Below are 26,794 nucleotides of genomic sequence, written 5' to 3' on the forward strand. Positions count from 1 at the left end.
AAGGGAAATAAGAGAAAACTGGGAACACGGTGAAAGGGCATAAAAATTCAGCTCTGTCTCCTCATTCATGTTGTATCAGAGATTTGAAATGTGGGAGATTGAGGAACTGAATGGAGAAAGCACTGGGGTTGGGTCATAGAGAAAGAATTACGTAGTGACATATCAAAGCAAAGAGGAAGGGCATTTTAACAAAACCAAGCAAAAAACAAAAACCAAAACATGGTCCAAGATAAATAAATGAACAAAAAATCAAAACCAAAAAACCCAAAGTCAAGGAACTGAGAACCATGTGGCCTCTGGGGTCTGAATCACCCAAGCTCTCATTGCTGCTCTCTCTATAAATGTTTTACTCTTTCTATAAGACTCAGTTTCCCCACGAGGAAAACGAGAATAAATAATAAGGAGACTCACAAAAGCAAAGGTGAAAATTGAAGTCCACGTGTATGTAGTGTTTTCAACCCACTGTGGGCTCTTGGTGTAAGCTGCTGGCGTTATGAAGCAGATGGGCACAAAACCCAGTGTCTGTCAGTGTCGGGGGAAGGGATCCGGGCCTTATTGTATAAGTAAGTGGGGAGCCACTGAAGGAACGTGAGTGTGAGAGATGGGGTGCTAGGCTGTGCAGCTTGCAAAGATGAGCGTAGAAGAAGGAATTGCTATTGGATCTGGCACTGCGTCTTGACAGAAGATGAAGACATCGTGTATAGGGCATCAGTAGAGCATCCCAAACTGTTCAGTGTTTCAGAGAGAGAATTGACAGGACTTGGCTATTTACTCGAATGTGTGTGTGTGTGTGTGTGTGTGTGTGTGTGTGTGTGTGTGTGTGTGTATGAGAGAGAGAGAATAAGAGCAAGTAGTGAATAAGAGACAGAGAGATAGAAATAGGGAGAAAGACAAATAAGAGGAAAGACAAAGAATAAGAGTAATAGAAAGAGCCAAAGAATAAGAGTAGGAGTAAGAAGAGTTAGAAGGGACTCCAGGGCCCTAGACTCCACCTTGAAGACAGGTGGAGACTAGTAAACAAACAGTCATGAGTCAGGTCTGGAATGTCATATGATACCTACCATTTTCCTGTTGGTCTTTCTAACACACACAAGCTTTGAGGATGTAAATGTGGCAGTTCAGGGTCTGGACCGCCCCCCGCCCCAATACCCAGATCCTATGGAAATGCAATGTTTGGAGTTACTACAAAAGCTGTCGCTGTGGTCGTGGGAAGGACATTTTCCAGTGCATATCTAGTCAGCCAGAAAGGTTCCTGCCGTGTGCTCCAAACTAAAATACTACAAACAAAACACTTTCACAGGAGAAACTTCCTAAAGCCCTGCGGCTTGTGAGCTCATCTTCCCAGAGGCTCGCTTTTCTTTATGCATGATTGAAAGGAGGTGGGGATTCAGGCCTGCTCCTCAAACACCAATCTGTCTATGTGTGTATGTGTGTGTGTTTCTGGTTTTTCGTGTGCAGGGCAGGAGAGAATTGGCAAAGATTCCAACTATGAGCAGGAGGGGAAAGTTCAGTTCGTGATCGACGCCGTGTACGCCATGGCCCACGCCCTTCACCACATGAACAAGGACCTCTGTGCTGATTATCGTGGCTTGTGCCCGGAGATGGAGCACGCCGGGGGTAAGAAGCTGTTGAAGTATATCCGCAACGTGAACTTCAATGGTGAGTCTCCCAACATCCTGCACTCTGTGGACAAACTGCTAGTGTTAAACCAGACTACTTGGAGTCCACTTCTTCTTGGTCTTAGAGAATCTGTTAATACATCAAGCCAGTTTTTCTAGAAGGAAATAGGCATCCACTTCTTTTAAGCCCAAATTTTCACTAAGTTATGTACACTTTGCCATTCTGGTGGTTGTGTTCCATACTCCAGAGATGTGTGACCATCCTTACATATTTGGGGTGAGAATGATCCTGACAATTCTCTCCTGATTTCTTCTTGCACACCATGATTATAGACCGCTGGTGGTTCAGGGGTTGTCTCATTGCTAGGAGCGAGCAAAGTACATCTGTCATTCCAGCCATCGAGAGGCTGAGACCTGGTAAAAAGCAGGCTTAAGGCCAGCCATATCTATGTACTGAATTCAAAGCCACCCTTGGTTGTTCAGTGAGATCTTAATTCACATAGTCTCAGTAGACTGTCTTGTCCATGAATAAGGAGACAGAGGTTCTGAGCTTTAGAGTAGGCACAGGGCTGGTATATACACATATATGACATGATCACTATATGCCAATACCTTCATCCGGTGGCTTACTGAATCTTTAGAACATCATGGTGACCTGCACATTATGATTTTCTCCCATTTCTAGAGCTAGGGAAACTAAGCCACAGAGAAATGAACAAACACCTTGTCCTGAGCCATGCAGCTTGGGTAGAAGGTAAGAAGACAAGAAGATCCTTTCCTGTTACTCTATTTCTTATGAGTCTGGCTTCTTCAATTTGCATCACTTTTTATTACCACAAATTTAATTGTACAAAGGCGTTCCTTTGTGATATTTGTATATAAGTGCATGTACTGTTCTCTGATCGAATTCACTCCATTTTCCTCTTTCTTAATACCCTCTCCTTCCCCCCCCCTTTTCAATAGTTTTTACTGAGTTTGATTATGTTGGTGTGTGTGTGTGTGTGTGTGTGTGTGTGTGTGTGTGTGTGTGTGTGTGTGTGTGTGTGTGTGTGTGTGTGTGTGTGTGTGTGTGTACAAGTACTTCTGTCATTTTCATCTCCCATCCCTGGCTGTTACCCTCTTCTTTTCTCCACCCTCCTTCCCCTGGTTCTTCATCCTAAACATTCATCTTTAAGTGACAGGGAGCAAGACTCTTCTCCTCATTACTGGGGGCCATGCTTAGTTAGATCAGAACTTCTGTGAGGCACACAGGCCCAGTCAGCCATTCTCTCTTGGACATCGTGCTTGGTAGTCCACATCGGCTTTCTCTGAGGACTCTTTTTCTTTAGTGGGGAGACCTTTGGTTCCTGGAGTGTTTCAGCACTCATCAATGGTAGGACTCAAATTTTACACAACCAAGAATGTTTTCCCCGTTTAGTCAGAGGATTCCATAAGTGGATAACGCTTAGAGCATAATAAAAGACCTGCAAAAGTCATTCTGTTTCCTCATTTTTACAGAAAGAAGAGGAAATAGAAATAAAATTTGCCCTAGGCCTCACCACTTACAAATGTCAGAGAAAGATGTGAAACTCAGGCCTGTCTCCTGTTCACTGTAAGAAGTTAGTCCTCTTTTCGCATATTTTAGGATGATTTCTGATTCTTTTTTTTTTCTTTGTCTCAATAAGCTTGATTGTAGTCCTCAGTTACATTAGTAAGAAATTCCATTTAGCTCTAGGAGCTTTCTCCACATCAGTAGAATACAATTTAATAACTCTGACCTTCACATTGACTTGAAGCATCAATTTAAGAAATGATAATAGAAAGTCCTAAAAGCATTACCACAACGTCACCAAGTATTTAACTACCTCTTATGAATGGAGTGGGGAAATGGCCCATTTACTCTCCATCAGTCGCAGGCCACCTTTTCCTGCATCTCAAATGAATGCGAAAAATCTCTAGCCTAAATTGGCTCTACTTATCTCTCTTTTAGCTCCTCTGGCCAGATGGCAACACTTCCAAATGTAACTTGATCAGATTCAGTGTCTTGGCTAAGATCTAAAATAAGTACAATGGGATGTGTTTTATGTAAAAGTGTTCCCATACCTAGATCTACTGATTTCCAGAAAAGAAATGGAGGGGAGGCTTATGTTGCAAGGACAGAGCAGCTCCCAGTTCCCTCTGCAAGAGAGAATGTCAGCTTTCCATCTTAGAGAGGTGACATCCAGGCTCCCTTCTTCTAAGTCTGTGTGAATCTAGGACTCCTTTGGAAGTGATGTTATTCAGATACTAAAGCATAAAAGGCAGAGGTCCCAGGCCCCAGCCAAGAATCTTCCTGAAAACCCCAAGCAACTCCCAGCCACGTGTCCTCCAGGCTGATGGGGCTCATGTGGTAGCACCAGAGAGACTCTCTCCTCTGCTGCCCCGACCAAACTGTGAGCATCCCGTCCTTCTTGTTACAGCACTGAGATTTAGGAGGCTTGTTGAGCACGTATGGATGCTGCAAGTCTAGATGCTGTGCATGCTATGTCAGACAAACTGCCAACTTCTGTCATCAGAGCAATCTACGTCCCAACCCTTTTGTGTTTAGAAGGAAAGCTCTTTCATTCCCATCTTCCCATGTGGGAGAGATTGCAGACTTACGTGCTGCCCATCCCCTGCTCCGGCTACCAAATAACCAAGTGTTCCAGTCTTTCCTATCTTAATATGTCTGCATTCTGGTCCTAATAATACCTTTTGTAAGGAAATCCTCTCCTGTTTCTATACTTTTTTTTTTTTTTTTTACAATTTTTGGCCTTGATCTTTTTTTAAAAAAAAATTTTTTGGACATAGAATTTATCGAACACAAGGCTTCCTTTCTCCTTTTCAAGAATTGCAGGGATACTCTTAAAAAGGGAGTTGTAGGGGAGGAAACAAAAACATGGAAATAATAAGCCAGTTGCAATACAGAATCCATTGAGGTCAAAGCCACACAATAAGCTATGAGAACTCATCACTTAAATAAAGTATTCAGCTCTACATCTTTCATATTTTTTATCATGAACTTTAATGAGAATGGAAAGGGCATGACAAGAATCATTTCTCTCCCAAAGCCTGTAAGAAAGGAGAGAAATTGTGTGATGGGTCTATTCTGATGAATATTTAGCTCGTGCGGGTGAGAGAGATCTTTTGGAGCCCCAGGCCTCCAAGAATACTTTTTCCTCTTCTCTCAAAGATTATGAAAAGTTTGAATCATTACTTAATGAATAGAAGCCATAGAATTTATGGCAAAGTACAACACGAATTCCAGTATGCAACATGTAGGAGAAGAAAAGTCACTGAATATTAATGTCCCCCCTGCTCACGATCAGGATTCCTGTTTCTTGCTAATGACCTGCAGAGTCCACATTTCCTTTTGTAGACTCAGAAAGTTTGCTAACAGCAGAAAGCCAGTCCTGGAAGCTTTCTGTTGCTATCAATGTCACTTTTGTTGCTGTTTGTTTTCTCCATGCACTGAGAAGGTATGTATTCACCCACACAGAGGGCTTAAGACCTCTGTGGTGATGGGGTGGGTGCTTTCGGGTCCATGGGGATGTAGTCTCTCATTAACATGGAGAAAATGAAACGGTGACTTTGGCCACATGCAGGTGTAGCCATAGACCCAACATAGCATTCCCAGGTGCTTAACTCCCACTCCCAACATGAGCTGTGGTCTCCGTGTTGTAAAACACAGTCTTTCTACCAATGGGCAAATCTGCACTAGATACGAGATTGGCGGACTGACCAAGACGTGAGATCAGATGACTGAAGGCTTGTACACTGCCTGGGTAAACATTAACAAACTAACAAACAACAACCTTTTATCATAGCCGTTTTGTTCAGATCAAATGTGAGAGTCATTACAATCTAAGTAAGCATTCACGAAGCAAGAAGTGCAGAACTGTACCTATCATACACTCCATTCCAAACAATCATAACTCCAGCCCTCTCAGAAAGGTAGTGATGAGGTCATAGAATGAGGCTGAGCAACTTGCTAAGTTAGCTGGTAACCTGGTATTGATACCCATTCTAGAAGATTCCAAACCCATGGCTAAGCATTATTGTTGTCTCAGTGCTTGAGTGACTGGGACGCGTGGACCTCTGTATGCTTTGTCACCTGTGAAGTAGATGCACCTGTGGCTCCTTCCACCTCCCATTCACCTGCACCAGACTATTCTGTGGTTCCTTTGTCACTGTTGCTCAGACCAAGACAAACAGATGACTTCTGGTCTTTGTGTATGATTTGGTAATTGTTCTTTCTTCTAATCAACACATTTATGTATGTATTTTATATATATATATATATATATATATATATATACATGTATTTGTGTATATATATATACTCTGTAAATGTAGTTATCTTTAAAATTAACTTTGATGCTTAATTGTATCAAAATAATTGGTTACACTTTAAGCTGGACATTACAAGAAGGATTAAGAAATAAAAGTGTTTATTGAGCATCTTTCTGACACTGATAAGCATTTTACACTGATTACCCTATAAAGCAATGTAGAAATAACCAGCCCAAAAGACTTCTAAACACAATCATCAGAGAAATACACATCTAGATAAACCTTTTTTTATTTTTTTGGTTATTTTTAATTACATACCCTTTAAAAATAATTTCATAGTTTTGCAAAATGGTTCTTTAGTTGCCACAGTTTATAGTTGGGCAGAAACTAAAACAATAAAACCACCCTCGTCATCATTATTGCCATTCTCACCAGCAGAACTGTGAAAATTTAATGTTGTCTCCAAAAAGAAAATTATGTGTGTAGTTTTTGTTCCCCTGAAGGGGACATTTCCAGAATAAAATGCTAAGGAATATCGAGAAATCAAACTATTTAAAGGAGAAAACGGGTTACCTTTCTGTTTTATATCATTATTACTGGCAGCTCTTACTGGTGACCTGCCCACAAATGATAGAGACCATGTGGAGGGAATCGTGGAAACAATGAGGTTGTCTCTGATTAATCAGATTCACCTTGGCTGTCCTCTGAGAGTGTTGAGAAGCACTTGTGCTTCTCAGCTGTGCTGATCTGTGGCGTTCCCCTGGCGTCATCTCTGAGGGTGGCACACCACCCAAAAGCTGGGGTTCCACTAGGAACAGAAGAGAAAAAAACAACAACAACCCACTAGTGCAGGAATTCTATCTTTTTTGCCTTCCTGGCCACTGTGGGGTAAAGGGTTTCCCTCTGTCTCACCCTTCCACCACAATATTCTACCTCACCCCAGCCCCACAAACACAATGACACCCTACCATGGACTGAAAGCTGGGAAACGCTGAAACCTTTCTTCCTTGGTGAAAAGTCTCCACCCTGTCCCTTCCCAGCTCTCCTGACTCACCCCTAGCCTAGGAGATGGAGGAACTCTGGCTCCACAATGACATCTCTCCTTCCTGGTCACCTGCAGGAAGTGCTGGCACCCCGGTGATGTTTAACAAGAATGGAGACGCGCCTGGGCGCTATGACATCTTTCAGTACCAGACAACCAACACCACCAACCCTGGCTATCGTCTAATCGGGCAGTGGACAGACGAGTTACAGCTGAACGTGAGTCTGCCTGTTTCTCTTCTTCCCTGCCTGCTGCATGAGATCTGTGATTCTCATTCGTGCTCATGGGGACACATACACGCGAGCTTGCAACTTATCGCCAGTAAGAAGGTAGCAGTGATGATGGCCACGACAGGAACTGAGCACAGAGTGTGTGCGTTACAGGTGTCATCATGGGTGTTGTTGCATTAAATCTGAGATTCCTCTCCATGGACAGCAGGTTATCTGCTTCTACTCTTACATGATTGTTTCTTAGAGTCTTCTTTCTCCTTTCCTTTCCCCTTCCTGACTCTCTTCCCTTCCCCTTTCTTTCCTTTCATGATGACATTTGTTTTCTTTTCATATTCTTAGTTCGTTTCATAGAAAACATTAGCCTCCTAAGTGCCAAATTGGGCCTTCCATAACCATTACCCCAGCTCATGTCCCACTCAAACATAGTTAAATGGAGAAATGAGTATTAACACCCTTATTCAAGTCTTCTTATCCTGTAGGGTCTTGAATGGATTGCATAAGAGGCTTGTGTACATTAGGAAGAGAGTTTGTTTACTTGCTCACATGTTTCTCTCATCCAGAAACTTCTATGCAGGTGCAGTGGCTTAATCTCTAGGCACTTTTTGATATATAAGTTGTCCATGATAGTCCCTGTCTCAGAAAAGGTTGTGGGGTTTTTTCATGTCTTTACCAAAGTTGGAAATTATATGATTAGCCTTCATGAGTCTGTACTTTAGGCAATTGTTGAGAGTAAGGTTTCTTGGCAGTGAAAAACAGAACCAACCCATATCTCAGAGTAAGGAGTGGGGGTTTGGTTCACAGTGTCTACAAAAAGGAGACAATGGACACAAGTAGTGGTAAGCTACCTCACGCCGCTCATTGCCTTTGTACAGTGCCCCTGCCTGGCTTGGTCAGCCCTTCCTCTCCTGAGTTCAGTCATCCCAACTGAACTGACACCAAGACTGAGTGCGAAGGATTATAACAGGTAACCCAGAATGGCTGGAGCCAGACACTAAGTGCCATCTATGGCTAACATGAACACTAAGGGACAAAGAGAAAAGGACCACCTGAACGTATCCTGTATCCAAGGCACAGCTCCACCGTGTGCAAAAAGAAATGAAAGCCAAGCAAACAAAACCCAAAAGGCAAATCTTAGCTGCAATGATCAAAAGCAGAATGAAGACATGTGTGGTCTTAGAGATGCCTATAATCCCAGTCCTCTGGGGGCCAAGGAAGGAGAATTGCACATTTGAACCCAGCCTGGATTCCAATAATAGAGACCCTCAAAAACTTAAAGACAGAATGCAGAAAAGGAAGGAAGGAAGGAAGGAGGTATGGAAAGGGAAAAAAAGGAAGCAAGGAAAGAAAAGAGGAAGGAAGAGAAGGAAAGAATGGAGGGAGGGAGAGAAAGGAAAGAAGAAAGGAAGGAAGGAACAAAGGAATGAAGGAAGGAAAACGGAAAGGAAGAAAAGAATGAAAGAAGGAAGGGAGGAAGGGAGGGAGAGAGGGAGGAGGGGAGGGGAGGGAAGGAAGGGAGGGAAGCAGGGAGAGACAGTAGGAAGAGCTTAGCTGATTGGCTAACCACAAATGGGCCCCTGTGTGTTATCCAGATGGGTTAACCAAGATTAGAGGGCACCAGGTCAAGGTATATGGCATGTCTAAAGTCATAGATATTATTATAAACCCAAGGAGCTGAAATTAAGTGGACGTGTTAGTGTCCTGTATCGCAAGCGTTGGCACAGGTATCATTTCTGGTATGGGTGAGTTTTGAATATATGCAGGATTCCCACCTGTCACTTGACAGCCTCTGATACAATCTGTGATCATCTGAGCATCTCAGATCATTTTATGATCTGTCCTTAAAACTGATTCTATTTTTCTTTGTGCAGTTGATATTTTATTCCTTTTGGATATTGAATTCAACTGGCCATTTAAGGAGTTCTTATTGTTAAGGTTGGGGGGGGCTATTTTTACATTTTATTAGCATATATACAGGGTTATTAGCATATGAAAGGGTTTAATCTTGATAGCTCCATACTTGTACACAATGCACCCTGGTCAAATTCCTTCCTTCCCTCCCTCTCCCTCGCCCTTTCTGCCATGGTAAACACTTTGATTTCTAAATAATAATTACAGGTTTGACTGCATCAAATTTAGGAATGAAAATTACTTTTATCCTTTTTATTGTATGTATATTCCAGTCCTGAGGTTTGAACTCAGGGCCTTGATACAGTCCCTGAGCTTCTTTTGTTCAAGGCTTGAACCACAGCTCCACCTCTAGTTTTTTTTTGGTGGTTCATTGGACATAAGAATCTTACGGAACTTCTCTGCCCAGACTGGCTTTGAACTGCAATCCTCCGATCTTAGCCTCAGGAGTAGCTAAACTTACAGGTGTGAGCCACTGGCACCCAGCATGAAAAGCTGGAAAGATAAAGATTTGGAAGGGGGTAGGAGCAGGAATTGAAAGACCAATCAAGAATCTACTGTAGTTGTCAGGCCAACCAAAATAAGGTAAAACTGTGAAGCCATTCACCAACTTCAAAGTGCCTTTGAATCATCTAAGCTTCTAACACCTAGACAATGAAGCCCCGTACTTGGAATTTGATTTGGGAGGTCTGGGCTAAAGCAGACTTGGCAGTTGGCTTTTCTGAGTCCCCTCAGGGTGATGCTGATGACACCCCATGAACCATGAGGGGATTGCAGAGAGGAGACTGCACCAGAGATGGAAGGACACACCTGAGGGACTGTGCAGGTGCTGACAGCCCCAGGTGAGAAAGGCTGCTGGGACCAGGAGCACGCCAAGACAATGCTTAATTGGGATTTTTACAGTTGTGGGATTTCTTAAATATATGAGTGCCAAAGGAAATGGATTTAAACCAGAAACTCAGGCAAGAGTTTTGACCTGCAGTTAAACAACAACAACAACAACTAACTTTTTAGCCAATAAATGGGAAGAAAAACAGAAAGACAGATAACCTGAGGCCTTGGAAACTTTATAGACTATGATAGCGTCGCTTCCAGTGTAACCTATCCACAGTAGTGGGTTTCATTTGCCTAGAGAGCTGGGTTAACCCAGATGCTATGCGTCTCCGGAAGCTAGGGGAGAGGCATGGGCTGGATGTAGAACTAAGCAGTTCCATTCTGCTCAGCTGAGCACTGTGTGGTAGGCAGGGAGGGACAGACTACCTGCCTGAATCTCAGGGGGAAGCCAGAGGTGTATGCTTGGTATTGAATGTGGGCAGGAAAATGGAGGACAGGTGTGAATAGAAACAGCGAAGCCAGAGGTGTATGCTTGGTATTGAATGTGGACAGGAAAATGGAGGACAGGTGTGAATAGAGACAGCTTTAAGGGGGTGGTCAGTTGGGTAACTTCAACTAGAGTGGTGAAAAGTCGTTTTGAGAGGAGGTCCCCTGTGGACATTTTTCCTTGAATGTGGGTCTTGTTGGATGGGGATGAGCTAAGAGAAGGTAGGAGTGGTTCCCACAGGATGCCTCCCTTCCCCACCCCCACCCCTCGTGGACTCAGAGCTGTGACCCCAAATCTCCTTCCCGAAGTTGCAGTTGTAGTCAGTCTACCCACGTTATGCCTTTGGATATAACTCTGTGATTGTGTTTATTAAAAAATATGTATTTGTGAGAGTGGAATTTAGACAAATACCACTTTGTAGGTTGGTTTTTCTTCTCATCAGTGGAACACAACAAAGCATTTCAAGTAACAGATATACTTCCCCATATTTACAAAGACTCAGGGGTACTTTTCCAATTCCCAGTTCCATCTTCTCTAGCAAATGAAATTTGCAGGAGTGCTCTCTCTGAGGTCAGTAATTGCAAATGAGTTTCTGAGCCAGAAAGTTTTAGCTTCTCAGAATCCCAGTGTGGTACATCACACCGTTCTTCTGCCTTTTCTGCATGTGATGCTCTGGGGTGTGGGTGCTACGTAAGGTGCCATCAGCTAGAGTGTATCTCCTATACCCTTACTGCCAGCATTGGCACGTCTGTGGCCTGAGAAGTGACTGCTGTCCTAGTATCAAAATAATTTCTGCTTAAAGAAGAAATTCTGCAGAAGATAGAATTAGCAAATATACATATATATCATATGTAACATGTAACATATAAAACTATATATATATATATAATTTTTCCTCTCCCAGTTGGAGCCCTTAAAGATAGAACCCTGTTTTAATTTCTTAGATTTCTATTGTACTGTCAAGAGATTTCATAGTTGGAAATCATGGATCAAGCCAGTAATCCTAGCTAAGGGAGAAGTAGAGACCTAGGGATCTCAATTTGAGAGACCAGCTCAGGCAACAATGAAGTTCACAAGATTCCATCTCGTACTCCAGAGCAAGACTGGCACCATGATCTGCCATAAATGAGTGGTGCTTGTTTGCACTGTCTCTGTTTCTCTCTCTCTCTCTGTGTCTCTCTCTATCTCTCTCTGTCTCTCTCTTTCTTTGTCTCTGTCTCTGTCTTTTTCTCTCTCTCTATCTACCTACCTATCTCTCTCTGCTTCCTGCCCTATAAAAGAGATGAAAAGCTCTTTGGAAGTAGAATCCATGTTTTAGTCTTTGTTTTATGGACCAAGAGGCACCAAAAGGGCCCTTCTTTTAAACTCAGGAACTTGTGCTTGTTAGGTGGGTGCTATACTGCTGAGCCATGTCTCCAAACCTGTTTTCACTGGTTAATTTTTAAGACCAGGGTCTTGCTTACTATCCACGCAACATGCTTGACTCCGTGCTGCGCGTGCTCAGCTCACCTCCATGGAAATGGCGTCTGGTTGACTTCCTCTTCCAGGGCTGTCCTCCTGATCCAGCCTCCCACAGAGCTTGGGATAACTGGTACATGACACTGCACCCAGCTATGTGTTGTGAAGGGATTTTGAAAACACCTCTGCCCAGTCTAGTCTCAAACCATGATTCTCCTGTTCTAAGATCTATCTCCCCGTTGTTCAGGTTATAGTTATGAGCCAATGACACCAGCTCCCCTGCTGTCTCTTTAATGATTGACATTATTTGAATCATCAGCTACTCTTCCTTCTTCTGGGAATGGAGTATCCTACTTTCCTGTTTAGCTCTGAGCTTTATACTGAATGCTCTTCAAGTCTCAGGGTGGCAACCAATTTAATGTAAGCCAATCAGTGGGGCCATAGTGATGGGAGATGCACTCAGATAAGCTTATCCAATGAGGACGAGCCATTGGGTGTCTGCTGGCCAATCCAGGACATCACACTCTTAAGAAATGATTCTATTCTTGAAAGCTTAAGGGAGTTGTTCTGAGGGTACTGTGGTTGTTACAAGGAAAAGAGGTCAGATCTTGGAAAGGAAAACTACTCTACCTGAGATTGTTTGCCCCCTAGTAAATCCTTTACTGAAAACCATTTCTAATATTCCATGGATGGTTTAGTTATCAGTAAATTAAGACAATTTATGCAAGATACTTTCCACTTAAAATCTCACCCACTGTAATCATCAAACATGTAAAACAAAAGGCTTTGTAGTGTACTCCTGATGGAAAAGTAAACTAAAACTCCGTTTACTAGGCAGACTTTTTTTTTACATTTCACTAAACTCAGGTGATTAAATATTAATTTCAAAAGTTGTCATTTTGTTAAATATTGAATCTTCCATGCTGATTGGAATTTTGACTGTCACAGACATTTAAAGACATAACAATAGTTCATTGCCCAAATCAGCAGTAAAATTATATATGCCCCAATCAACACTTACATGTACTTGCCTATAAAACTACTAATCAGTCTATTGTATCATAATTGCAACAGAAAAAATGTTTTTGAAGTCTAATCACACCCTCATTTCCAATAGAGTAGATGAGCTATGGAGAAGGAGCTTTCCTCAAAGCATTGGTGGGAAGAAGGAAAGATTACTAAATTGTCAAAATCCCATACTTCTTCAGCTTCAGTCTGAAAGTTCCTTTATGAAATCACCTTGTTGCCTATCATAATCAACAGCTCTTTTGCATATAATTTATAGCTTTGTTTTGAATCATTAGGTCAGCAATCTTTGAAGATGAGCTGATTGAATGGCTCTGAGTCTGTCCTTTCTAGCTGTAAGTCAGAATTACTTGCTTCCTATAGTTACTGTTTACATGAAATATATTCACTACACCAGGAACAGTAGTGTATATATTTGTGTGTATATACATACACACATATATATGTATATATAGAATATTACAGCAGCACATCTTTACTTCATTGCATGGTTGAAAACTATTTAAAAGGTCCATTATAGTGCTGCTGGGATTGTTCTTTTTGTTTTTATTTTTTTTTTGTTGGTCATGGGGCTTGAACTCTGGGCCTGGGTGCTGTCCCTCAGTTCTTCAGCCCAAGGGTAGCGCTCTACCACTTGAACCGCAGTACCACTTCTGGTTTGGTTTATTGGAGATGAGTCTCAGGGATTTTCTTGCCCAGGCTGGCTTTGAACTGGGATCCTCAGATCTCAGCCTCCATGAGTAGCTAAGGTGACAGGCGTGAGCCACTGGTGCCTAGCAAGGATTGTTTTTCATTATACCTCAGCCCTTAGTATATTGCTTAACCTACAGCAGAAAGAGTTGATCAAATGTTTGGTGGATGAGCACATCAACCATTGGATTACACAGATAATATAGTGGCAGGAAATGTATCCTTTTTGCTGTGGTATCTCAAGTTCTGTTGGATGGATGGATGAGAAGACATATCCAGAATTGGGTCCCATTTGGTGCCATATGTAACTCAGTTAATCTGTTTAAGAACTTGATTTATCACAAAGCTTCTTCTGTATTTTAGGTTCTTCCAATTGCAAAGATAGGCTGTTAGGGCCTTTGAATGATAAAGCAGGTCAGGAGAAATGGAGAAAAAAGGGGGGATAAAATAATTGGATTTGGTTTGGTCCCAAGTGCTTTTTGTATTTTTAGAAACATATCAGTGGTTATTTGAGAGCATGGAGTAGAATTACTGCTCTTCAGGGATCAAATGGAAGAGTTGCTAGGTACTTGGGCTTTTGTTGAAGTGAACTCATAATCAGATGATTAAAGCCAGTTGCATCTGCTACCTTCCTTTCTATATTCTTCATGCTACCTTACAGGAAAAGCCAAAGCAAAAAGGGATTCAAAGTCAGATAGATTTAGTAGCTAATCATGACTCTCTCTCCAGTTATTAACTCAATAGACATGAGCAAAGAAGGACTCTCCAGAAAGACAGCATTTGACCTGACACGAGATATACAAGAGTCACTTCCATTTGTCACCATCTCGGATCTGAACTTTACAAACGATATTTACAAATCACTAACAGCATCTCCTACTTATTTGTCAGCCAAATGAGGAGGAAAGACACTCATAACAGGAATGCTTGGACAATCAGTGGCTTGCTATTATTTTTAAAAATTGGAAAATTACATGTATTTTTTAACCTCTCTTTGAAAGGTCAGATGTAGCAATAATATCCCATTAATATCATGCAACCAGGGTTGGTGGTGGTAGTAGTAGTAATAGTAGTAGTAGTAATGGTGGTGGTGGTGGTGGTAGTGGTAGTAGTAGCAGTAGTAAGCAGGCAGGTTTCTAAATCTACTTACCACAAACTCCACCACTCCCTCCTGCCTGATTCCCGCCTAAGTCCACTTTCTTCAACATACACCTAATTCATTCCATTTTATCCACCTAAACTAAACTAGACTTACGGCATATGCCAACTTATTTCCACTAATTTGTTCTGAGTTATATACTTTACTTTTTATTCTAGTCTGAGGAAATTGGTTTCCAAAAATGAACACTACTAGATCAATAGAGTTAATAACCCCAAACATCCAGGAGTAAGTAATAATACTTTTTTTTAAATAAAGGGTCAATAAATGCAGCTTGCAAGAGGAAGATGCTTTTATTTGGAAACATTCATCTGTGCACATTCTAAACCATGCTGGGTATGGAAGAATGTTTTGTCAGCATGTTGTCTAGTAATCTGTGGCATAGAGCTGTGTTATTTCTACAAACATCTGGAAGATTAATTGTATTTACAGTCATCAAATGGTCCCACAAACATGTACATTAAAGATGTCTGAACCCCGATAAATTCTTGTTTGTATTATAGCCATCCAAACAAGTCCCTTCACATTTATTAATATACTCTATGTTTTGTAGGAAAGATGCTAAATTTCATTACAATTTGCATTTTAGGTTCAGGCAAAATATACATGAGACAGAAATAAGATGAATGATCTAGAGAGCGCTCAACTCTTCCAGCAGGGACCCCTTCCAGTCATTGCCAATGCAAATCTGCCTCTTTTTTTTTGCCTTAGGAAGGCAAAAATTCTAAAATGACCTAATTATGTTATCATTAAAAGATAGTTCTGGACTGGGAATGTGACTCAGTGGTAGAGTGCTTGCCTAGCATGCATGAAGCCCCATATTTGTTTCCTCAGAACCACATAATAGAAAAAGCCAGAAGTGGTGCTGTGGATCAAATGGTAGAGCATTAGCCTTGAACATATAGAGGATCAGGAACAGAGCCCAGGACCTGAGTTCAAGCCTCAGGACTGGCAATAAAAAAGAAAGAAAGCAAAGATAGTCCTTAGGTATGAAGTGTTTTTGTACAACCGGGAGATGGTTTTATTAAGTGGTACCCCATCACAAGGCCCCAGGTAAGTTTTTCCCTTCCCACTAATTATCTAAGGAAAGCACTTAATATCATCATGTTAAATCATGGTCACCATTACTAGCAAAATAAGTGGACGCATCAACTTCAGAGTGGACAGGTTCACCTGAGCCACCATTTTGGAGTTCTTAGCTCATCATTCCAAGAATCCATACCTTTGGGGAAGAACAGTATAGCAAAGAGCACAGGATGGAAGAAACTGCTCATGTGTCATGATCATCACAAAGCAGAGAGAGAGAGAGAGAGAGAGAGAGAGAGAGAGAGAGAGAATGGAAGAAGAGGTATTGGAGTCCCAGAATCTTCCCCCAGAGCATGCCCCCAGTTAGCTACACGCTCCTCTCAACACACTGGGTGCCATTTAATAATTCTGATGCTCTGGGAAGTCTGTTATATTCCAAATTCTCATTGTGCTCTTGCATAATGAGCCAGACATTGAGCCCAGGGGAAGTTCTGTACCAATAAGATATAGCTCCAGTCCCTCCTAATTCTTAGACAATTGGTATAGTTGCCTACTCAGTGAGACTTAAGCCAAGCATTTTTTATCAACACTTTTTATGGTTCATTAAGCTGAGCTATTTGATAGATAAATGCTCTATTTCCATTCCTGGAAAGCCCAAGAAATAGTCTAGAATTCAGCAAAGTACGTAGAACCCACCCTTAGGACGTCTCAGGGATGAAGAGTTCTAGGATCCTAAAAATGATGCCAAAGGCACAGGAAAGTTAGTTGGCTTGGGAGAGAGTTCCATTGACCTCCAACTTGTTCTCAGTGCCCCTGCAAATGGGATAGCCCAATCTGCCGATGATAAATAGAACTCTGGCGCAAGAGCAAAAGAAGGAGCTTCAAGGTCACCTGCCTGGGCAAAAGAGAGGAGAGAAAGATGCTTTTCCCTTTCTTTCCCTCCGCCCCTGCCTCACCTCTTCCAGATCCATTTGTACAACTCGTATCTTAAAGTATCCCCCAAAAGTTCCTAGTCAAAGGCTTGGTCCCCAATAGAGCAATGTTCAGAGCTGGGGCCTATGGAAGATGTCTGGATGATTAAGGCTCTGGGTTCAGAGACGGATTAATGCCATGGGTGATTGCATATCTTTTTTTTTGGCGGGGGGGGGGGGGGGGAGTCGGGTCATGGGGCCTGAACTCTGGTTCTGGGCACTGTCCCTGAGCTCTTCAGCTCAAGGCTAGAGCTCTACCACTTGAGCCACAGCACCACTTCCAGCTTTTTTCTTTTTGCTTATGTGGTGCTGAGGAATCGAACCCAGGGCCTCATGCATGCAAGGCAAGTGCTCTACCTCTGAGCCACCTTCCCAGCCCCTGCATATCTTAATGGACTATTGGGAGATATAAGAAGTGTAGCAGTTCAATTAGAGGAAGTAGGCCCTGTAAGGAGGGACCCTTGAAGGATGTATTTTGTCTCTAGCCCCTTCCTACCTTCTTCTCTCTCTCTCTCTCCATTTTCCCTCCCCCTTAGAGCCCTCCCTCTGTCTGTATGTGCATCTTCCTCCGCCAGGCACTCAGACTCCCATGATAATCACTCACACCATAGGTCCAAAAGCACCTGGGCCGGTCAGGAACTAACACTGCGAGCTATCGATCTTTCCTCTTTAAGTAAGCCTGCCCCAGGTATTTTGTCACAGCAATGGAAAGCCGAGTACTACTCCACCTCCTGTTTTCTTTAGTAGAGCAACATATTTGGTCATGCCAATTATTTTCCACCCTCCCTCCACTTTCAGCACCAAATAGCATAAAACTTCAAGCGATGTCAACCTGTCTATACCCATTGATTAAGCCAGCCAGATCTGTAATGGATACAGCCAAAGCCCCCCTCTGTTTAAAGAGCAGCATCTGTGTCCTCAGTGTGGCCTTTATCTGAAAGAGTCCATTCCTCTGGTTACTCTACCCAGGAGCCTCTAGGCCCACCCCGGACTTCTCAATGGGATATTTCTCCCTGGTTAGTTACCTTTCTTTCTAGTATTTTGTATGTCTACAAATATCTGCTCTGAAAAAAATATATAGCTGGAGAAAAGCAAACTCTTCCCCACTCCCACACCTCAAAAAATGAACAAATAAAAGCACATTTAAATGAGCAAAATTTCCCCTGCATATCCATCCCCTACCCCCACACACACCATCCACATTCATCATCAATGTATTTCCTGTTCCTGGAAACAGGTTCTGGCTGATAGTGTACAGCTGTACAGCTAATTTCCCATTGTGAAAGATGAAAGTGACTTCTGCGAGGTGGATGTGTATGTGTGTGTTTATTGCTAAATCTTACAAGTTCCCATCAGCCTGATGGTGGAACCCAGGGAGAAATCTCTGTCTTGCTGGGACGTGGGATGAGGGAAACCTGGGGGAAAGGAAGGGGTTCCTCAGACTGTCTCATTTTGCCTGTGGTGCCTTGGCCGTCACTCCGCAGCGCTCTAAGCCAGACGCTGCGTCCTCTTACAGTGTCTCCAGTAAGTACTCAGCTATTCATGCATGAGGAGCATTTCCAATTGCTCTACTGAACAATTGCTCTCGTCTTCCCAAAGATGACAGTGAGAAAGAAGCAACACGCTCAGAACAAGAAAGACAGCAAAAAGGATGTGGCGAGAGAATACAAAGAAGGCTAAATTTCTCATAAATAACAGATGTGTTTCTTGATGGATTGTGTGGCGATACTGTAAGGCTTCGGGATGAGTGAAGAGGACGCGGGGGGACATGCTGCCTGCCGCTGGAAATCACACTGGCGGAGCAGGCTTTTACCTGTTGATGGATACGCATGGGAAAGGAAAGTGGCTTTCTGAAAATTGCCCTGAAATTATGTATGCTGCAATAAGAAGCTAGTGTCGAAGTTGGTAAATAGTCAGTTACGTGATTTGTGGGCATATTTCCTTGAGAGTTAATTCCCCCCCCCATCAACAGGATAGATCACCTTGGCTTATAAATGCTGGTTGGCAGGATTCAATCAACAGTGCCTGGTGACAGCGTGAGGAGGGCGGAGACAAGGGGTGGGGCCCTCCATGCTTCTAGGTCTCATCACTGCCATTGTCACACAGATGAGTGGCATTGCCACTTAAGCTGACTGCCTTGAACGATTTGAGCAGATTCGCTGCTTTCCAGTCATTCCCTGACTACCAAGTGGCAAAGCTCCTGAAGAGTTCCTGGCTGCGTGGCAGATTTTCACTGTCAAGTATCTTATTAGGTGCATTCAGGATTGAGAGCATTGTTTTTTATTAGGCGAACTCAAGATGTAGGGACTCTCTTTGCAATGCCTTCCTTTCTGGGTCTCTGCTCTGTATGTCAGTTTCTGGAAATCATCAGGAGACCCAATGAAGGAGGTAGATCATTTCTAAATAGAAAATATGGTGGTGTTAACATGATTTCTGTCTTCTCTTCCCATGAACTCTGCAGTCTTTCAGGAAGAGTGTTAGCATTCATATTGAACACTTGAGAATGAAATTGTAGAGTAGAGAAAAACTTGAGCCTCTTCTCTGGCAGTGATTTTTCTCAGCATGTTTTGTTGCATGGAAGGGTTTGGGTGGAGCTGGCCAAAACATGTCTGAGACTGGTATGGTAGTACATACTTGTAATATCTGCTACTCTTGATTCATGCATTTGAGACCAGCCTGGGTAAAGTTAGCCTGAACCTGTCTTGAAAAGGTAGAAACAAAAGGGAAGGGGGGGTGTCTCAACTGATAGAACACTTGTAAACATGAACCCTCCATTCACACTTCAGTACTGCAAAAAGAAGAGGTAACAAACTCCTTTGGTGAATGTCTCAGAAAGCAGAAGAGGCACCGGAAGTTAAGAGCAAGGAGCTATAGTGAAGAGATCAGGGAGTTCAAGTGACCAAGATATCACTTCCACCTGTAAGGCCCTGGGTTGGATCCCCAGCATCTCCAAAAACATAAGATAATAATAAAACAGAACACTTCCATGTTAAAGTAAAGAAAAATGGCAAATCCAAGTGGCTATAATCCCAGCTACTGGGAAGGCCAAAACAGGAGGATCACAGTCTGATGCCTCCCAGGCTAAATCATACATCACTCCTTGAGAAACTGCTAAAAGCAAAATGACGGACTACGGCTCAAGTGGCAAAGTTCTGACCTAGTACCTACAAGACTATGAGTTCCAACTCTATTATGACCAAAAGGGAAAAGAAAAGCCTGCACTCCACAGAACGAGATGGCCATTTGCCTCAGATATGTGCCTTCCACTAAGAACTGTAGCTCCAGGTCACCCCTCAAGAAAAGTGAGAGAGACCAATGGACTGTGAACCACCCATCACCCACCCTTCCCAGCTCTGCTGTCTACCTTCATTCTCCTCACCTTCCATTCCCAAGCCAGCTGCCTGCCATCATGCATCAGTTAGAGGCCAGAATCGAAGATCGCCATTTTCAAAGGGTGTGCCAAGAATGATGAGCCTTAATATAATCACATCTTCACAACATAATAATATCTTCACAAGCAAACCTAGACAGAGTGTGAGACCTGGGCCTTTAGCTCTCTTGCCTCGGGTTTGATGCTTTCTTTCCAAATGTGTACCTTTTATTTCCTCTCAGTGCTCTGATGTTCACAAAGAAGAATCATCCTACGTTCCTCTGGAGGATGCACCTTTTGAAACACAATGTGGCTATTTCTGTATTTCTCTTCCAGCCATTTCTCAGGGGGCTGCTTTGCTTTCTCTCCTCAGGAGCCTGAATCTTCCAATTAAAAAGCAAAAACAAAATCACCTGCAAATGCATTCATTTACCTTAGCATGCATCACTTTGGAGACCAGTGCTCCCTTCCATACCCAAATCTCAGGAAAAAAATGACTTTACTGTGGGGGTGGGCGGGGGAATAGACCCTCTACTTTAAAACAAGAGCTTGGCAGTCCTTGCTTAGCCATTGTGTCTCTGTGTCCCTTCCCGTCATCTTCCTCACCGAACCTCACACTGACAAAAAGCTTTGTAGCAGCCATGAATTTTGTGGGCCTTGTCTTTCTCATGCCAAGTGGAGAGTGAGCTTGGAGAAGAACCGATCTGTAGCAAGACCATCTGTTCCTGCCGTCTTCGGCACATGTCTTCCTGCGAAGCACAAGGCTCTGGTGCCTTCAGCTCTTGGGCGATGAGAAAAGAACTGGCTAGGTAATTGTTTGTGGCATTAAAAATTGATGTTGGCTGATCTATCAAGAAGATGTGTTTTTTTCTTTCTTTCAGCTAAGATGAATGGGGCATTTTGTAAAGGGAAGGGAAGAGAAAAAAATCGTGGGATCTAATCAGTAAATATCTTCGCTTGTGTTCTCCTTTTTGCCAAGAGAGTTAGATTCCAAACATTTAATGATCTGTAAGGGCTGAGGACCAATTAATGAGTACAGTCATCACTCACCATCCGCAGGAGATGGGGCAGGAAAGTCCCCTACTGAGTTAACCCCTAAATTCCTAGATCATGGGAAGATGGTGAAGCAGAGGGGAACCCTGGGGCCTAGGAACAGTCTTATTATTCACCAACTGGTGTTTCGGCATTTCAATATGTTAGCAGCTCATCATGGTGCTCATGCATATGGCTATTAGTTCTATCTCTGCACACCTTCCAGAGGTGTGCAATTACCTGTGTGCCTTCAAAAGGGCAGCTCTTATTTTACTCAAGCTGTAAAACCTTCCTTCATTCCCAATGGGCCCCCTTGTCTGCAGATCACTGCAGAATTTATGGTGCTCAAAAGCCAATAGCTCCTGCCTGTGATTCTAGCTACACAGGAGACTGAGGTCTGGAGGATTGAGGCTCAAAGCCTACACAGGCAGACAAGTCCACAAGACTCCATCTCTAAAACATCAGGCAAAACACCAGGCTGGAGGCATGGCTCACGTGGGAGAGCTCCAGCTGAGCGAGCAATCAGAACAAGCCAGCAGAACAAACAAGTAAGTGGAGCAGGCCCAAGGCCCTGACTTCAAACCCTGGCACCAGAAAATAAATGAATATATCAAATAAAGGAATTTGCTAAAGACCAGACGATTGATGCAGCAGAGAGGAAGCAAGTATGGCCTCTGGAGTCCCACCAACCACTCTCAGCCTCGGTGTGTAAAGAAAAGATGTCGATCCTGTCCCAGCGGACAGGAGTAGATTCTTGAGACAGGATTTGGAGGTGGTGCCAGCCAGCGGGCGAGGAGGAGGTGAGACCAGCACAGAACGTGGTGGTGAGCAGACCACACAGAGCCAGGACGTGAGCCGCAGAGGGAGAGGATAGAAGAGCCTCTGAGTTATGGCAGGCAATCCGGGAAGCAGCCTCGTGTGCAGGGCAGCTTCTTGGCCCCCAGCTCCCAGAGCTTGCATGCTCCAAGGCGGTCACAGCACCATGTCTGCTTGTGCTGAGAGTTGATCAGCAGGTAAATAAAAGTCCCCCATCAGGCAGTCCAAGAAGGCTCCTACACCTACTACAAATGCCATTGCAGAAAACCAAAAGAGCAAGATCAAAATCTAACTCATAGGGCCTTCCAAAGAGTTACCAAGTGAATAATAAATAATAACCGTAAAGACATTTAATGCCTGCGAATTCCTAAGCCACTCTGCTTCCTAACTGGCTTACCCTTCATAGTTCACTCAATAGCGAAGGTGCTGCTTTTATTCTAATTTTATAATCGAGGAGCTCAAGGTCCCTAACAGAACTATTGGTGATATTTGATAGAGCAGTAGGATGACAAGTAAGCCCAGATATCTGATTTCAGAGTCTACATTTGCAACTGCCTTGGAGATCACCTTTCTACAGGGCAAAGAACACACACTTGGCTAAGAAGTAACTTACATCCACACTGAGGTTGGCTCTGACCCTTAGTCTTACTTTGCCTCCCTGGCAATTCGTGTGACCCCAGAAACAGACATTCCAAACAAGCAACTTGATCTCTCCTTTAAACCCAGCCCATCCATTGGCAGTACACAATGGATCCAGGGCTCCTCAGACACACATGCAATCATCAGTCAAGTGCTTTGGCTCAGGGTCGCTGATGTGCGCTGCTTTGTTCTCAGAGCTCTTGGGAGTCTCAGACGAAGTCGGGGAGACAATTTCATCCATCACAAACCCTAACCAGGCTGTACAGATGCTCAGAGTCACCCACCCCAAGAGAAAGGATGCAAACGAAACACAGGCAAGACAGCAAAGCAGCCATCTCCTCCACACTCCCACGTGGTGGCCCTCCCAGGTTCGGGCTGGGGGAATGGATGGAGATTGAGAGTCACAGGAGAGGTAGCAGAGGTCACAAAGGGAGGGGTAGCAGAAAGGCAGTGTATAATGTCTCCACGCTGGAAGGGAAAATGGTTACATATAAGCAAGCTTCAAAGCAACTGGGCCAAACTTGAGACTTGGAGTTTGGAGTGAAGTCCGCAAGCCCTTCACGGCTCTGAGGTTGAACACAAGGTGTGACGCTGCGCTATCATGCTCCTCTCACCAACATTTAGCTGGAAAGGAAATACGCACAATAGCAGCTCTCTGAGACTGCTGCTCTTTCTTTGGTGGCACTTGGTAAATAATAATTCCTGCAGGTGTTACATATAGAGCTTGCAAAGAGGATGGGGATTAACATCTGTGGGATGTTGTAGGTTGACATGGAAGTTACCAAAGCCTATCGCCACCACTATCACCAACACCAAATACCCCATTCCAGGTCCATCACCATTGCTCAGGGCCAAGAGGGAATTCTCGTATGGATGAGTTGTGGCCCACACATTGAGCCCGCAATCAACATTTACCAAAGGAGCCAGAGCTCAGCTGTGAAACACAAATAGTGTTACCAAAGAAGCACATGTCCATGCAAATGCAGACTGCGTGGTTACATAATTATCAGTATATCAGAGGTATACAGAGGTGCTTCGTATACCTCTGATAAACATATACCAGAGCCCAGCACACCTCCCGAGATGAGAGCAGTGTGGATTTCGATGGGTGAGGCCATTGGACAATAGGATTTGATTCTAAAGAAGAAATCTTCCTGCAGGTGTGTTTGTTCTTGTAGAAGCAAGTAGAGATATATCTGTTAATCCTATGGACATCAAATTCAGCAGGTAAACACAAAATGGAGTTCCGGGTGTCCTGGTGGGCTTTGTGCAAGCTATCTGGGATACCGAGGCCTCAGTTTCCTCAATTGGAAAAGCGGCTATGGCCGAGTTGCGTTAGCAATTAATGACAGTGCTTCTCACTGCATGGAGCCGCACCTCCATATGCCTTCTAATGACTTGGTGGCAGGAATCCTGGTTGTCTGTGCTGTGTTTTCAGAGAGGATGGCAAGGGGCACTCAGTGTGGCTGGGCACCTGGCCTCGGCCATGGGCACTGTGAGCTGCAGGAGCAGCAAAGGTTCCAATGCGCTGCAGAGGGCAAAGCATTTGACTAATGAGAAGTTCGTATTTCACAGCATGGAGGGCAGTTCGGGCCCCAAAGCCCAGTGAGTCTGACTGAACATATTCATCCCACCAACAAATCCCTGCTCAAGACATTTCATTTCTTCAAGTCACCTCAGGTGACCTGCAGAAAGTAGCCACTTCAAGTTTAACTGCAAATGGATGGAAAAATGGGGATGTAGGTAACTGGTTGTCATGAAGGCGTCAGCGATGTGACTCTGCCCTGGGGTGGGGGGGAGGAAGGGAAGGGAATGACAGGTAACTAAGTGAGGCTGGTCCTGAAGGAAGATGGGATCAAAGGACCGAAGCGGTCCTAGGAGTCACGAAGCAACGCCCAGTGTGGGAGAAAGCCGCGGGGGATGGAAGGATGCTGTTCATGAATTCACTCCGGGGTTCTGATATAGAGTGCTAAAAGTTCGGGCCCCTGGATTTCTGGCTGGAAGAAAGTTGCCATGGGCACAAAAGTTTCTGGAGGGGAATCTCCAGGGATGGGAAGGAGGGGACGTGAGCAGCCTTGCCTGGAGAGAATGCGGGCCCAGGAGCTCAGCACATCCTGGGAACCCGATGCAGACGTAGCTGCTCTGGTGCTGATCGTGTTCTTTTAAAACAAGTGGCACTGAGTGAATCTCACATTCTGTGGGAGAAGGGAGAGAACAGGCATTTGGTTTTTTACTCACTGGGTGCTGCTTTCCGGTTTGAGTCTCCAGGGGTGCTCCTAACAACCTTGCAGAACTAGCTGCAGTTCTCACTTTGCAAATAAGGAAATGAGCGCCAAATGAGCAGGCTCTTTTGCAATGATGATATCTGTTGATTCATCCATTCATCCAGCAGATGATGCCTACTGGGGATGCAGTGAACACAAGAGAGTAGGAGAATGTGTGAGTGCAAAAAGCAGCAGTAAACCCTGAAAGAAATGCCTAGACCTGGGGCCTCTGGGGCAAAGAGACAAGGAGAGGTAATGAGAGGGAAGGGCGGCAGTTGGTTTGGCACCCGTGAATGTAAAGAGGCTAGGCCTGTTGCTCCAAGGAAAAATGAAACTGGCAGAAGTCACAGGGGAGCAGAGCCCTTAACCAGGAGGACTTGGCGTGTCCCAGCATCAAAAGCAGCCAGTGTGATCAAACCAGCAGAGATGGGAGCTGGGAAGACAGACACCGGTGGCCTGTAATCCTAGCTACTCAGGAAGGCTGAGACCTGAGGTTCAAAGCCAGCCCGGGCAGGAAAGTCTGTGAGACTCTTAATGCCAATTAAACATCTAAAAATTGGGAAGTGGAGCTGTGGCTCTTCAGGAGTAGAGCACGAGCCATGAGCAAAAAAGCTCAAGGACAGCGCCTAGGTCCTGAGTTCAAGCCTCCTGGCCAACCAAAAACAGACAAAAGAGTGTACGGGAGAGGGGCTGTGTCTGAAGGAGTTAGGGACCAGGGGATCTTGCATTGGGAGGCGTTTGAGTTTTCTTCAAAGCACAGAAGAATGCCACATAGTATGCTCGGTGCATAGTTTGAGGGCTGAGAGATTACGTTGTGCAGAGCTAAAGCAGCAGACCCTCGCTCTAACAGCCACTGGAGACTGGACAGCCCCAGACCCAACCATGGTGTGAGCAGCTCCATCTTCCCTACTGCATCGTTGGTGCAAGATTCAGCCATTGTTAACATGTGTTTGTTCTTATTGCAGTTGTGCTGGTGTTTAATTTGTTTCTGGTTTTTTTTAAATTTTGTTTTGGAGACATAGTCTCACTCTATAGCCTCAAACCCACTATCTTCCTACCTTAGGCTCACAAGGGCCAGGACTACAGGTATGAGCCAGGACTACAGGTGTGAGCCAGTCGGCCTGGCCTCCAGCTGATATCTTAAACCTGGCATATAAGATATTCATAATTAAAGGACCAGATTTAGTAGTGGTGTCCAGATTTCTAACCCATAGAAACTGAGGAAATAAATGCTTGCTGTTTGAAGTCCTTACATGATGGGGTCATTTGTTACTCAGCAGTAGATAACTAATACATTGCATTTTCCTTAGGCTTAACACTATTTTGTTTTAATGTATATACTTTCAGCAAAGCCAGAGTATATGACTAAAATGTTCCTTAATGATATTCCCAGCCACCTACTGAGAATGCCCTGGGTATGTCAATTAAATGTATCTCATTAGAGAAGAACTTGGTATGAACAGGAGAACCCAGCTTTAAGTCCATGAATCTGCAAGGAAGATCCATATTTTGAGGCTACATTGTGTCTTTCAGATTGCATATGTCTTGCTTGAATAAATTGAAAACATTAATTCCAGGATATCTGAACACAGGAGATTTAAAATTGAACTCCAAGGCAGAATAAAGATAAAATCATCTCTGAAAGTATCAGAAAATACTTAAGGAAGTTTAGGATTGCTGACTTGTTCATGCCTGAGGCAGTAAGCTCCTGTTTCCCCAGAGAATCTTTTTACTACCTTAAATTTTACTTTCTCAGAGATTACGGGAGATCTATACTTTTCCAGTTGTCATATTTTGCAGTGTATTGATGGTATAGATTGCAAACTCTCACTCTGGGAATTCTGTTCCCATGGAAAAGTGAGGCTGTGGAGGGTGAAGCCCTTTACATCTTTGCTTTTCTCTGGCATGTAAGAAGAGGTGATATAATTGGAGCTGG

General features: G+C 43.7%; 1 protein-coding gene across 1 annotated transcript in view; it reads left to right on the plus strand.

Annotated features, from left to right (window-relative positions):
- The window catches only part of LOC138840877 (metabotropic glutamate receptor 7-like), a gene marked incomplete at its 5' end in the record, with an annotated part of 307,199 nt that overhangs the window by 91,353 nt on the left and 189,052 nt on the right, over positions 1-26,794 (plus strand). Inside the window, 2 exons of the mRNA XM_070041270.1 lie at positions 1,459-1,659; positions 7,030-7,169. Of these exons, the coding sequence (XP_069897371.1) occupies positions 1,459-1,659; positions 7,030-7,169 (341 nt within the window). The remainder of the gene's footprint in view (positions 1-1,458; positions 1,660-7,029; positions 7,170-26,794) is intronic.

The sequence above is a fragment of the Dipodomys merriami genome, unplaced genomic scaffold (assembly GCF_024711535.1).
Source record: "Dipodomys merriami isolate MVZ:Mamm:240054 unplaced genomic scaffold, mDipMer1.0.p SCAF_305, whole genome shotgun sequence".
NCBI lineage: Eukaryota > Metazoa > Chordata > Mammalia > Rodentia > Heteromyidae > Dipodomys > Dipodomys merriami.